Genomic DNA, 12,998 nt, shown 5'->3' on the forward strand with positions numbered 1-12,998 from the left:
TGTCCAGCCTGTGCATGTGTGTGTGTGTGTGTGTGTGTGTGTGTGTGTGTGTGTGTGTGTATGGAGGGAGGGGGCACAATCGATAAGTGCTGATGTTTCTATGCTGAAGCAGTCCGTTGTAATCACATTATTACTGAGGCACCGTGCGCTCCATTTCAACAAGACAAACCACAGACTGAGTGCAACCAGAAAAAAAAAAAAGGACACTTAACGTAACCGCCACCTGAAAACCACAATCGCCACAACACTGGTGAAAACATCTGCTGCAATCTATAAGATACACTGACTCTAAAACTTTAAAATAAACGACTACAGTACTTCCTCTACTGTGAGGGGGTGATTTGACGTGACGGCATCCATCTGGTTAGAGCAAATCAGCAAGTGCATTCCCTTGGTTGGCTATAGATTGTCAGTGAATTGTCAGGGAGAAACAATTAACCAATACACTGGATCTGATTTAACTTATTTATTGCAATACTGAACTAGGGTTCGATAGGCCGGTACCAATATTTTTTTAGGAATGAAGCTGCTGATTGCCTAAGAGTGGAAAACCCAGTGAAACATTTTAGACAATGGGACATTAAAAGTCTTCACTGAAACATAGAATAATAATACCAGAAACAACATTGATGCCAACTTGGAATCTAATTAAAATGTTAGACTATTAGGTTAGACTCAATTCAGGTTAAGAGTTTTCCGTACAGTATTGAAACTGCATCACATTAATCATCAGTCCGCCTTGTCGATATCCAATTTTTAACAAAAGGCCAATATCAGCCCAATACACCAGTCTAACTCTACTGAGGTGGAAACCTGGTTTGAATGTTAAGAGGGCAGCAACAATTTACTCGCCCACCACCCCGCTTGTTACAAATAATCCATCCTGCAGTGTGATCCCTCTACAACTCTGTGGCACTCTGCTTTAAGTACGCAGACTACACGCACTTTACCATTAAAAGCCATCACTCTTCAGTTCACAAACTGCTCCAACCGCAGCACCGCAATGTCGCTGCAGCGGCACGGCAACGCCAATAGTGTGAATCCTCCTGAAACACTTCATATCTAAACATGATTCCGTTCATCGATTGGTTTTATTAGACTTGGAGCACAATTTTCATGGCGCGTTTCAGAGCGACTCCATTCCTTCTGCGCAATCTGACCATTAGTAAACTTTGAACCTTTGAACCATTACTGGCTCTTCCAATCACAACCTTCTAAGAGCTGGAAAGGGTTTCATGTTTAGCTGAGGCCCCCCCACCCCACCCGGCCCATTACTGAATGCACTGCACAGCCATTACCCTGATAAAACTAACCATGTGTGTAGGGGAAAGGGTGCTGTCTGTGTAGGGGAGAGGGGGAGGGGACTGTGTGTGTGTGTGTGTGTGTGTGTTTCTGTATTAGTCCTGTGGGAATTTGAGAGACATGCTGTGCTCACTGAGTTTCCCCTGCATCTAAATCAGTACATTAAAGCCGCAGTCCATCAGCGGCTGTACACACACACACACACAGCATTTTAAATCAATAGCAAATGCAGCTTTCAAATTAATCACAAACAGAGGTGTGTACACATACAGGAGTAATGCAGTGTGCCTTTATTCTCTGCTCTGAAAACAGTGTGTAGGTGGAACCTTCCACACCCAGACCTATTAGATACAGATTTATGAAAGTCTCTCTGCATGTGTGTGTATGTACTCTGACTCTGTGTGTGTACAGCCTAAGTGGCTGCACTCAGTGCACTGCATCGCTGTGCGACCACTGACATGTGCAAACAGTTTTGTGTGTGTTCGCAGTGAATGGCCTTTGAGTCAGAAACACCGCGGGAGTTACATACACACACACGCACGCACGTGCAAACAAACACACATCTAGAATACACACACGTGCAAAAACACACACATACATATGTGCAAACACACACACAAGCACACATCTAAGAATCCATTCATGCACACACATACCTGAGAATATACACAAAAGTGCAAACATGCACACTCAAGAATATACACATGTGCAATGACAAGTAGGCAGGCAGTATGCTCAGAGACACCTGCAAACGCACACACACACACACACACACACACACACACACCTTCTGCAATTAACCCACAGTTAGTCTCAGTATGTATCTTCCCTCTTGTGCGAGGCGTAGAAGTGCGGCACAGCGGCACATTTTCACCTCAAACACGCCAGGAATGTTGGAGAAACAGCTTGTTATCCGTTTTCTCTTATTACTACCATCTATTATTCATTATAGAGGAGATTTATACTCCTACACATAAATGATTATTGTTCACTTGTCTATTTCCTGTGCATGTCCTTCATATAGCCTGCTGCATTATACTGTGTGATAAACAAGTTGTCCTTTTTTGGATGTCAGATGTCTCATGACTTTCACTTTTATAGTTTCCCTATTTTTGGAACACATCTATATGGTGCTGTGAAGCTTCTGAGTGAAAGGTATGTTGATTTGATTTTAGCAAAAAAAAACCGATTTGACTTGTGTAACTGTAAATTACGCTAAATCATGTGAGCCGGGGTATGACTCAAGTCAAGCGACTCAAACTTTTCAGTGCAATTTGAAAATGCAATTTATTTATAAGTGAATGTGATGTTATCTTGCACTAAAAATACAAAGAAACAACATTTACCGTCTCCTTTCCGTCCTTCACTAAAGTGAGTGATGTGTGGGAGTCTGTGTGTGTGTGTGTGTGTGTGTGTGTCAGGATATCACAATGTTGTCCTAGCCAGATTATTCACACCTATAATCCGCTTTGTAATTATTGACATACCTGGTGTGTGTACAGACTAAAATGTAGACAGATACCCCCTCCCACACACACACACACACACACACACACACACACACACACACACACACACACACACACACCACCTGTCAAGGATGTTGAGGTCCTGATAGGATGTCAGCAGTTTCCATTCCTTCGGGCCAAACACCAGGGTCTCTCCAACACACACACACACCTCAAGAGGCACAGACGCCCCACTAGAGTATGGATCAATCTCAGCATCCAAGCCGCCCACAGGCACTTTATACACACACACACCCACACACACAAGACTGAACTACATACAGTCCACAGTCTCATGACTGAAAAAAAAACATACTATCCCAAACTCCCTTTCCCCTCCCAGTTAGAGGGAGGGGAAAAGGAGGGAAAAAGAGGGAGGGGAAGAACGAGAGAAAACGTTTGCACTCCTCGTTCCAGAAACAACATCCAAATGGTAGCTGAGAGGGAAATGTTTCTTTAAATGTTTTGGAATTACTCTTTCATTGCCTCTCTCTCTCTCTCTTTCCCTCAGCCCTTTCCTTCCTTCCTTCCTCTCTCTCTTTCTCTCTCTCTCTCTACAACTTCACCCTGCTTTCCCACCCCACACACACAATTTGGCTCCCACTTCACGAGACAGTTAGTATGCCATATTGGGATAAGCGAGTTGCCAAGAGACACGCTATCCGACTCGCAACACATTTTGAACCTCCATTTTCAGATCCTCGTAAGTAACGTATCTCGCTATCAGAGGAAGGCGGAAGCCTGCTGGAGAACAATTCTGAGAGAAACAACACCGCGAAAACAACAAACACACACACCCACCCGAAAATCGACAAAATCCAACTCAACAACAGAGTCTTGATCACAAATCGATCGGAGACGGACTCGCACAAAAACAACAGAATACTGGAAGACGTACAAAAGCACATAAATATGCACAAAAAATCCCTGGTATAAATGCCCACCCTCCCTCTCTCTCTCTCTCACACACACACACACACACACACACACACTTACACCCCTTGTGAACCCATCTGTTATCCATCAGTGCTACTCCGAGCAGGGTTAGCTGGGGGGGAATCTCTATTGATCTCTGGTTTTTATTCCCGGCAAGAAAAACATTCAAACAGTAAAACTCAGCCATGCTATCCATCTCTGCCACAACCAACTGGCACACCGACACTGGTAACTATTAATTCTGACCATAAAGCAGCACAGAGCTCATAACATATACACACAGGGGATATGCATGATTTGCATACAAGCCTGGCAGTAGATATGTGTGTGAGTGTGTGATCTATTTTGTGCGAGTGTATTTATCTAGGCTGTGTGCATGTGGCTTAGTGTGTGTGTGTGTGTGTTAATGATCTGAAATGTAAATGACTGATTTTCCTGCATCTGTGACACTGAATGGATGAGTTGTTTGGAGGAAATTGGAGTACAGAGTTTGTGTGTGTGTGTGTGTGTGTGTGTGTGTGTGTGTGTGTGTGTGAACTCATGTTGAACATAAACTAGTCTAAAACTTCACTTCAACCTTTTGCGTTGCAAACCACTTCCATCTGATGGGTTTTGATTTTTCTGCAAATTATCATGCATCGAATTAGAAAAGCTGAAGCTGCAAAATTCGATCAGATTTCACCACATCACAGTACGGTTTTCACACTCTCTTTCAGTGCAAAATGTTTCTGTTGATAAAGAAATTACATGGAAACGCATTTGTGGAATAAAAAAAATGAGGTAGGCTTGGACTGATCGGCCCAATGAATGGTTTAATCTAATTGCAAAACAGTTCAAAAATGACTCTTGACATTATGAAATATCACAACCTTCCAGAAATATCATACCCGTTGTCGCTCCCATGTATAAGCTGCACATTGTGGCTGTATGGCCATTAGTTGGTGCATTAGATTATTGCCATGTGCTTTTCTTTGGTTTGGCTTCAGATGAAAGCATGAAATACGGCCAGCATTAGCTAACACTAACAACTTGCCCAATACTAATCAATTCTTTAAAGACTTTTCTCATGGATTTGTTTTCTTTGGACAATTTACTCACTTCAACCCAGGTAATGGAAACGCACCTAATTGGCATTCTACTTTCTGCCACGTTCCAAAACTTTGTGTAAAAACTGCGTGACAGTTGGATGGAAACACGGCTCCAGTCTACACCTCCTGTGTGTGTGTGTGTGTGTGCCAGGCGGTGTGCGCCGCGCAGGGCTGCGGTGTTGCTCTAAATCTCCTGTGAAGACAGCAGGTGTTACTTTGACGCACTCCTCGATACCAACAAATGGGAACACACTCGCAACAGGCACACACACACACACACACACGCACACGCACACACAGCCAGCCATGCAGTCCCACAGATACCAACACATAGATGAAATGGAATGCACAGTTGCGCGGGCACACAGATGCAATGACCCAGACACACATGCATTCAAACACAAGCATATGGGAAGACAAATGTGCAGCAGTCAATCTTGGGGTGATTTAAAAAAATAAAGTCGAATGTCAACAATCGGCTCAACCGGCTAATGCTGTTTGAATTTGAACTTTTCTGGCATGTCATACCTGCCTCTGTCTCTATCTCTATCTCTGTGCCATCTTTTGTGTCACTTCCCACGGTGGATTTTCTCATGGCAGGCTTAAATGTCCTGGGAATAACCTTTAACCTAACGCCTTATGTAATCAGACACGTAGCGACTCAACCGTACACCCAAACACACAAGACCCAGCCCGGTGTGTGACTTCTGTGTGTTGGAGACTGTTGTTTGAGTTGAAGGGAGGGTTCTGGCAGAGCGAGCGCGTTAGCTAATGCTTTGGGTATTTCAACATGCCACGGCACGCTCATTTTCTCATACACACACACACACACACACACACACGGGCCTATCCCTCTTATGTTTGACAGTTGAGTGTGTGTGTGTGTGTGCGTCATTTATGTGTGTGCGCGAGTGTGTGTGTCGTTTGTCTGCCCGTGACAGGTTTATTGTAGCAGGGCAGCGGGGCCTTGTGCTTTCTCTTAAGGAGCCTGTTTTCTCTCCTGAAGGATTCAATTAATCTGAGAGGCTTCGTGTCCGTGCCATATCTCCCAACGCACACACACTCACACACACACACACACATACACACATACACTCACTCAGTTCCGTGTCTTGAATATATATAAACACACACTCACCACATTAATTTTAACGTAAACAGACACGCTCACCAAGTAACGTGGAAGACAAAGTGGTATAGGCCAAGACAACCCCCGGCCTGCCCTGCACGCCGCGCGGATTATGCATGTGTGTGTGAGAGTGCATGTGTGTTTGTGTGTGCTTGAGAAGAGAGAACACTTGAAGGGCTACCACATTTATCTAGCCGTGTATAAATGTGTTGTGGTCAGGATAAATCTCTTGCTTTCTCTCTGCAGAGTCCCAGGGGGAAACCCCAGCCCTAACTGCACTAAGTACAATCACATGCTCCTATTCCCATACACAAGACTTCAATCCTCTCATCTACACAGTTTCTCTCTCTCTCTCTCCCTGTCTCATGTTATCTCTCACCCACACTCCCTCACTCTCTCTCCCTCCCTCCCATGCACACAAACAACCACCTAAACTTTTGCCCTGCAAAAAGCAAACACTACTTTCCACCTAGGGGATCACACCCATTTAGTACCATCTCTCTCTCTCTCTCTCTGTCTCTCTTTCCATTTGTCTTTCGCCATTTTCATTTTTTTTTTATTGCCAGAACACATCCATCTACTGACCTCCCTCCTCTCCACCCACTAATAAAACACCTACATTTGCTTCTGTGTCTCACTCCCAACTTCCTCTGCTCCCACGTGAACGCTGAAATGTGTTTAGATTCTCGCAACCTCTTGCATCCGAGACATGCACACGAAGAGCAGCGTGTGTGTGTGTGTGTGTGTGTGTGTGTGACAAAAGAGCAGAGCTGGTTCAGGCACGTCATCGTTCATTCTCACAGAGGAGGGACAGCGCCCTGAGTGATGTTTGGGTCTCATTAACCATTTTTACATTTCCGGCAGCAGCAACAGCGGCTTGTTCAGAATCAATAGAAGAAGAACTTGCCGATTATCGCTTTGACTTCACTCCCTCAGCCTCACAACTTCATACCTAACCTTCACTCTTGACCCGCATCCTTCACTGTTCAACGGTGATCACAGCAAACACACAAACCCTGCGAGTTAAAGCTCACACACACACACACACACACACACACACACACACACAGGACGGCAGTCTTCTATCAGCCATCGGAGCAGCTACACATCCTCTCTCTGGCCTTCTCTCCTCGGCCCAGTTCCATTTCAGTGGGTCCTACCTCTCCTGCTCCCTGGTGTAAGAGGGAGGGGAGAGGAGGGAGAGGACAGATGGCCTCAATCTGGTGAAGGAGGCTCCGGCAGACCTCCAGTAGACTGAGGACCATTTACAGCCATTTTACATCTGTAAACAGTGACTGGTGTGGATGCAATGCATATGAATGAATAGGAATAGGTGTTGGATTAGCAGGGATGCGTTTGGGATATCACAATTTAAAAAAAAAGACTAGTATATTGTTGATAGAAAATAATGGCTTTGCACCCTACAGATCAGACTGCTACTCAAAATACAGGTCCCTTTTGCTGCTGTGTGTACAAGCAGTACAAATGTCAACAAACTATTTGCAGCTTCACAAAACAAAAAACAAATGTTTAGCTGTCACATACACATATCTGCCAACCGTGAGTTGTGGCAATAAGGGATATTTTCTATTCTATTAAGTCGGGCTGAAATCCTATTAAAATTGAACTCCAAAAAATAAGGGAGACTCCTGGGAAATAAGGGTGTGTTGGCAGCTATAAACAGTCAACCCTGCTTTCAGGAGCTCAGCCAAAAACAAGAGTGCAAGAAAATGTCTTGAATTCAGCGAAACAAATGTAAACAAGAAACAGCAGCGGGGCGACCTTGGCTCTTCAGACTGCCCACCGGGTCCTTGAGCTCGTGATCTGTGCCGCTCATTGCAATTAAATGGGAACATTATGAACATCCACAATTACTTTGTAATTATCATGTAATAGGGCCGTATACTGTTATTACAAGCACGGGACTCGGATCCTGGTCCAGTTGGTTAATGTAATGTGTGGGGATTTGCTATCGAAGTGCGCCATAAAGCTAAATGACCTGTATCGCACAGTGGTGTGTTTTAGTGGGTGGAGGGTATGAGTGTGCGTAGGGGAGATGAGAGTCAGAGAGTGAGAAGGTCACTGTGTGGGCAGGATAAAACGTATCCCGCTTTAAAGGAGTGTTTAAACTGCCAATCTGGGCTGGAACAGTGGTTGGGTCAACTCCACTTCCCAAACCCCCTGGCTACACATCAAGCTGCTCCACACATGCACATATGCAAGTGTGCGTGCACACACACCGCAAGCCGTTTTCAGCTCGTTTCAGAGCCACAGGAGGGGAAATGGAGAAATCTCATCCCGGCTGATGCGCTGAAATAAAAAAAGTGCAGCCGCACGGGCACAGAGACACGCTTTACCCACAAATGGCATACAGTGAACCCACAAATCTAATCATTTCACCCCCAAAATGTTTCCATGTTATTCTGGAGCCACAGAATCGGTTCAACTAGAGATCACCTGCCATAAACCCCTTCCCTGCACTTCTTTTTTCCACGACACACACACACACACACACACGTCAATCATTCTAACAATCCTTGCTGCGAGTTGATTTCATCTCTGACAGCTTTTCATGTGCCTGTGAGTTGAGTGTGTGGGCTTTGCCGGCGTGTCAAATTAACGCTTCATCAGAGCCCTGCCCTGCTAGCATCACCTCACTTCACTAGACCTCTAGTACCTTGTGCTCCAAGTGACAAGTGCTGCAATGAAACCCACACTGCAACAATAAGGAACGGGGAGCACGGCTAAATTGGAATATCATTCACTCCGGGGGGTTCACCTCTGAAAAGAAAGCAGAGACACTGTAACTGTATCTCTGTCTGCAGCTACATTACTTTGAGGGGATGCAAGGAACGCGTTTGTCAAACTTTCCATTTTCTAAAAGATATAGCAGACCTCACTTTCCGAGACGCAGCCTATGGTTTAAACATAGACAACAGTGTGCTGACATTCCCCCCACCTGACCGCAAAACTGTATGCAAACAGAAAATGCTGTCTTTTTTTTGCATAATGTTATTACAAAGCTTCCATTACTAATAGCAGGAACAGGCATCGTTCTGCACCGATGGAAGCAATAAGGAAGAAGAACAGCCCAGCAGGGAATAACATATAGATGTGATGTACTGACTAGTCAGAGGAGTACAGGAGCAAACACACACACACACACAAACACAGAGAGCAGGTAGGCAGTGATGTGAAGAATCACATGACGGGTCCACATTAAGAAGCCTTGGTCTGGTTAACGCTAAACCTCTTTATCGGCCTAACAGATCAAATCATGCACCGCTGTGGGTCTAAATGCATACTGGCAGGCTTGCTCACTTAAGCACACACAAACACACACACACAAACAGGAGGTTCCCCGCTGCACTTGAGGCAGCAAAGGGGGTATCCAACAGGATGGTACAAATGCAGGGAAACCAGGATCAGCCATTTGCCAAATGTTCCAGAAGGGCGGCTTTTACTCCAAATAGGGATGACTTAACCACAGCCATTTGCTCTGCTCTTTTCACTACATGCTCTCTCATACACACACAGCAGAGCCAGTTCCCCCAACACAGTAAGGAGTGGTCTGTCTTCTCTCTAAGGTCACAACTTTATCACACCTGCCTGCAGTTCTTTCTCTCTCTCTTTCTCTCTCTCTCTCTCAAACACGCGCTCTCACACGCCCACCTCTGCTTTCACAGCAACGGCAGTGTAATGGTCCACATGCAATCCAAGCCCAATTCACCCTGACCTGCCTGCACACTGCTGCAACAACACCTACATCACAGCCCTTTAGTGTGTTCGGGTCTTAAAACCCCACGGTGTGTGTTGCAAATTGTCAAGTAATTTTCTGCCATTGCATTGCCCATTGGAAGGGCTGTGGATCATAAAAGTGACACCATATTTTCAATTCTGTAACTTCTCCCAGGTTTTTAACAGCCACACCTCTCCACGAATCTACATCTGGGTTAATTTCCCAACCAGCACCGTAGCGACATTCAAGCGATGACCGCATAGGCTACTTCAGGCAGGAATAAACCGTGCGCATTTTTGCGCAACGTTAATTCAAGATAATTTTTGATAATTTCAGGGTTGTGGTTCTTGGACGGTCACATTATACAACGTCGTACACTTACTGTGGTGTGGATGTAGGTTAATGGCCGATGGCAAGAATTTTCCGGAGTGGAGAGGCGGCGGATGACTCGCGCCCAAGTGGCCGGGCGAGGGAGGGATCCTCCCGGCTGCAGCTGCTGCTCCGAGTCGGTGAGATTCCATTGCGAGCCCCGCCAACAACGGAGGTGGTACATGGACGGATCGGGGAGGTCCAAAATCTCGGCCATCCATTATCCACAGCGGGGAAAGTTAGGAAAAGAAATTGTCCGTTCGGATATTCCGAAAAAGCCAATGCTGGCTATAATAATGTCTTTAGTTTTCCAGGCGATTCGGGGTCCTTCTCAGCCATCCTGCTGACCTATAAAAATACAACAGGAAAAAATCGCTTGACACAGAATCAGAGGTCAGCTTAAGCAAATTGTTGTGAACTGATAGTTTTAGGATTTCTGCTCTTTGCAGCGAACGGGCGGCCCATACGAGCAATGACGCAGTTTGGAAAACCACTTCAAAAACTAAACGTGAAATATTTGCTGGTCGCAAATAAGACCACATTGCTGGTTCTGGCGTGTCCTATCTGTAGGTCTTGATGTAGCTTTAAATTAAACCTACAATACTGTTATCTAATGTTGAAGCGGACTAGCAGCTCTCCACCCCCACTGCATACCGAGCCAGCAGCCGCTCCGGGGCTTCGCCTCCCCGGGCAACACAACCAGCAGGCCGGCCGCTAGCAGCTCTGCCCCGGCCAGCGAAATGCACTCCAGTGGAAACACATATCGTCAAATTTTAATAACCTATTCTATCTTTTCCGATTACCCAGCTGTTTTCCTAAACCGTAAACCAGCAATGTAGGCTATGTGCCGAGTCCCTATGTAAACCAATACACCACAAATACCTGAGGCGCATCAAATATAAATTTCAAACGGGTTAAAAATAAATAAGGTTGCAAAAGGCTGCATCATTAATCAGCGGGGTTAGCGGTGTTTTGTTGCCCACTGATGCGGATTTAGTCTTGGCTACTTCGCAAATGGACATGGGTGCTGCCCATGGAAAGAAATCAAAACCCAGCCCGTAAACACTTCATTCCGCTGTTTAAAAACTATAACCTCCTTTGCTACCATTGATATCGACGGTTTACCACCCAGACCCAAGTTTAAATTAGTATTAAGCTGTAGCAGTGTGTATTTACAACATAAATCGCCAGATAATTCCGGTTTAATCAGTGTTCAACCACCCGAGTGAGCAATGCGTTGTCTTGAATGCGTAAAAGGTCGATTTTAATCATTTTTGGAGGGCAATTGGTAAACCACCAATTTTCTCACTCGACACTGGTAATATTACACAACGCAAAAATAGAAGAAAGTTACTTTAAGCGCGACAACAACAAGCAATTTCGACTTTAATCCCGTCCAAGTAAACGAGCTAAAAATCGAGACGGCTCGTGGAATCGAACCTAAAAGATAATTTGTGGTAATTTTGGACACAGCCCGAAATAAACACAAGTTTAAACAATGTAACGTCCTCATTAATTTCAGTTAAAACAGGGCGAAAGTCGAATTAACCTTCAAAGGCTACAAGCAGACACATCACAGCCATGACTCGTGATATCCAGGCGGGCGGGATCTGAAGAATGGCTCGTTTAGAAATCACAATAAAGCTCTTTTTTTTTTTAAACACACCAAACATATTTTTACCCAGGCGCCTTAAAATTGTTTTGGTAGGTAGACTATATCGCTTCGGTTGAGGTCCATGCGGTACAGCAGCAGAGAAGCAGCATATCAGCCACGTTTCAAACTTTTTCACGGTTCCATTAACGACACATTCAAAACTTTCTCGGAGGAAATGTCCTGAAAGCAGGTTTTTGTATCGGCAGCAGCTCCCAAAACAAATCACCCAGAAGGCATATGCATTAACCTCCGCGCCATTTTCACTTATATTAACAAACCATATTTCTACACTATGTTTTAACATCTACCGAGCACAGTGTCACTTTAGAAAAAAAAAAGAACAACATGTCGACCTCTTACTTGAATGGGAAAATCTGAGCAGGGCAGAAAAAAATGCAAAGGATTCTCAAAATCCGTACGGGTTGCTGGGAGAACTGGAGTAGTCCATTACAGGCTCGTCCGGAGGTAAACTGGGGGATAACTGGGGGGGAGAGAAAGCCCCCGACGCGTCCGTAAACTCCTCAGCAATGAAACACAGCATTGTTTTACAAGCCCCGCCCCCCTCGTCCACCGCCGCCCAACCCAGCACGCTCTAGCACGGCCCTCTCCGATTGGCCGCGCGGCGTGTCAATCAACGCCGTGTAAACACTTTGGCCGCTCGCCAGTTCCATAAAACCAATTATGGACCAAGGAGGTTGAGCCGTTTCAAGGTCCCCTCTTCCTTCAAGACTGAGTGATCAAAACAAGCAGTGGGAATTTTTTGAAGGGGGTGGGGGGATGGTGTGTGTGTGTGTGTGTGTGTGGGGAGGGGGGGGTTAAGGCGACCCCCCCCCCCCCCCACTTCCACGCTGATTAAAATAGACGCGCAGGGGGGACGCAGAGAGTGTTGTTGGTCGTTACTCCATTACTCGTTTCCAAAGTAATGTCGTTACTTCACCTTTCTTCAGCAGTAATTTGCTATACTTGTCTTGTTCTATTAATTTTCGGTTCCACCCCCCAAAAATGGCGGTTGAATTGCACCTGATAAAATATAATTCCTCTACAGCATCCTCTCTTCCCTTCCAAAATGAGATCAGTTTCCTCTCCTGTGAATCATGAGGGAAACCAAAATACCGATGTCCAATGCCCTCTCTCATCAATTCGTTAAAATCAAAGAAGTGATAATACACTCGCAGAAAATACACAAAATAGGCAATTTCTTATCTAAACTGCCTCAAAGCGAGGTGGACTACGACTAATCCTGATTGTTAGACAGCCCTAATTAACTGACAAT

The 12,998-nt window shown here is 45.2% G+C and overlaps 1 protein-coding gene across 1 annotated transcript in view; it reads right to left on the reverse strand.

The window, feature by feature from the left end:
- The window catches only part of tnrc18 (trinucleotide repeat containing 18), a 47,620-nt gene extending 35,414 nt beyond the window's left edge, over window positions 1-12,206 (reverse strand). The window contains exons 1-2 of the mRNA XM_071547264.1: window positions 12,086-12,206; window positions 10,085-10,419 (exon numbers count right to left, since the gene is read on the reverse strand). Coding sequence (XP_071403365.1) covers window positions 10,085-10,292 — 208 coding nt within the window. The 5' untranslated portion in view covers window positions 10,293-10,419; window positions 12,086-12,206. The remainder of the gene's footprint in view (window positions 1-10,084; window positions 10,420-12,085) is intronic.
- Window positions 12,207-12,998: the final 792 nt, after the last annotated feature.

The sequence above is a fragment of the Centroberyx affinis genome, unplaced genomic scaffold, assembly GCF_046629955.1.
Source record: "Centroberyx affinis isolate AG114_WGS23_722 - 3 ecotype Tasmania unplaced genomic scaffold, CSIRO-AGI_Caff_v1 ptg005756l_1, whole genome shotgun sequence".
Classification (NCBI taxonomy): Eukaryota; Metazoa; Chordata; class Actinopteri; order Beryciformes; family Berycidae; genus Centroberyx; species Centroberyx affinis.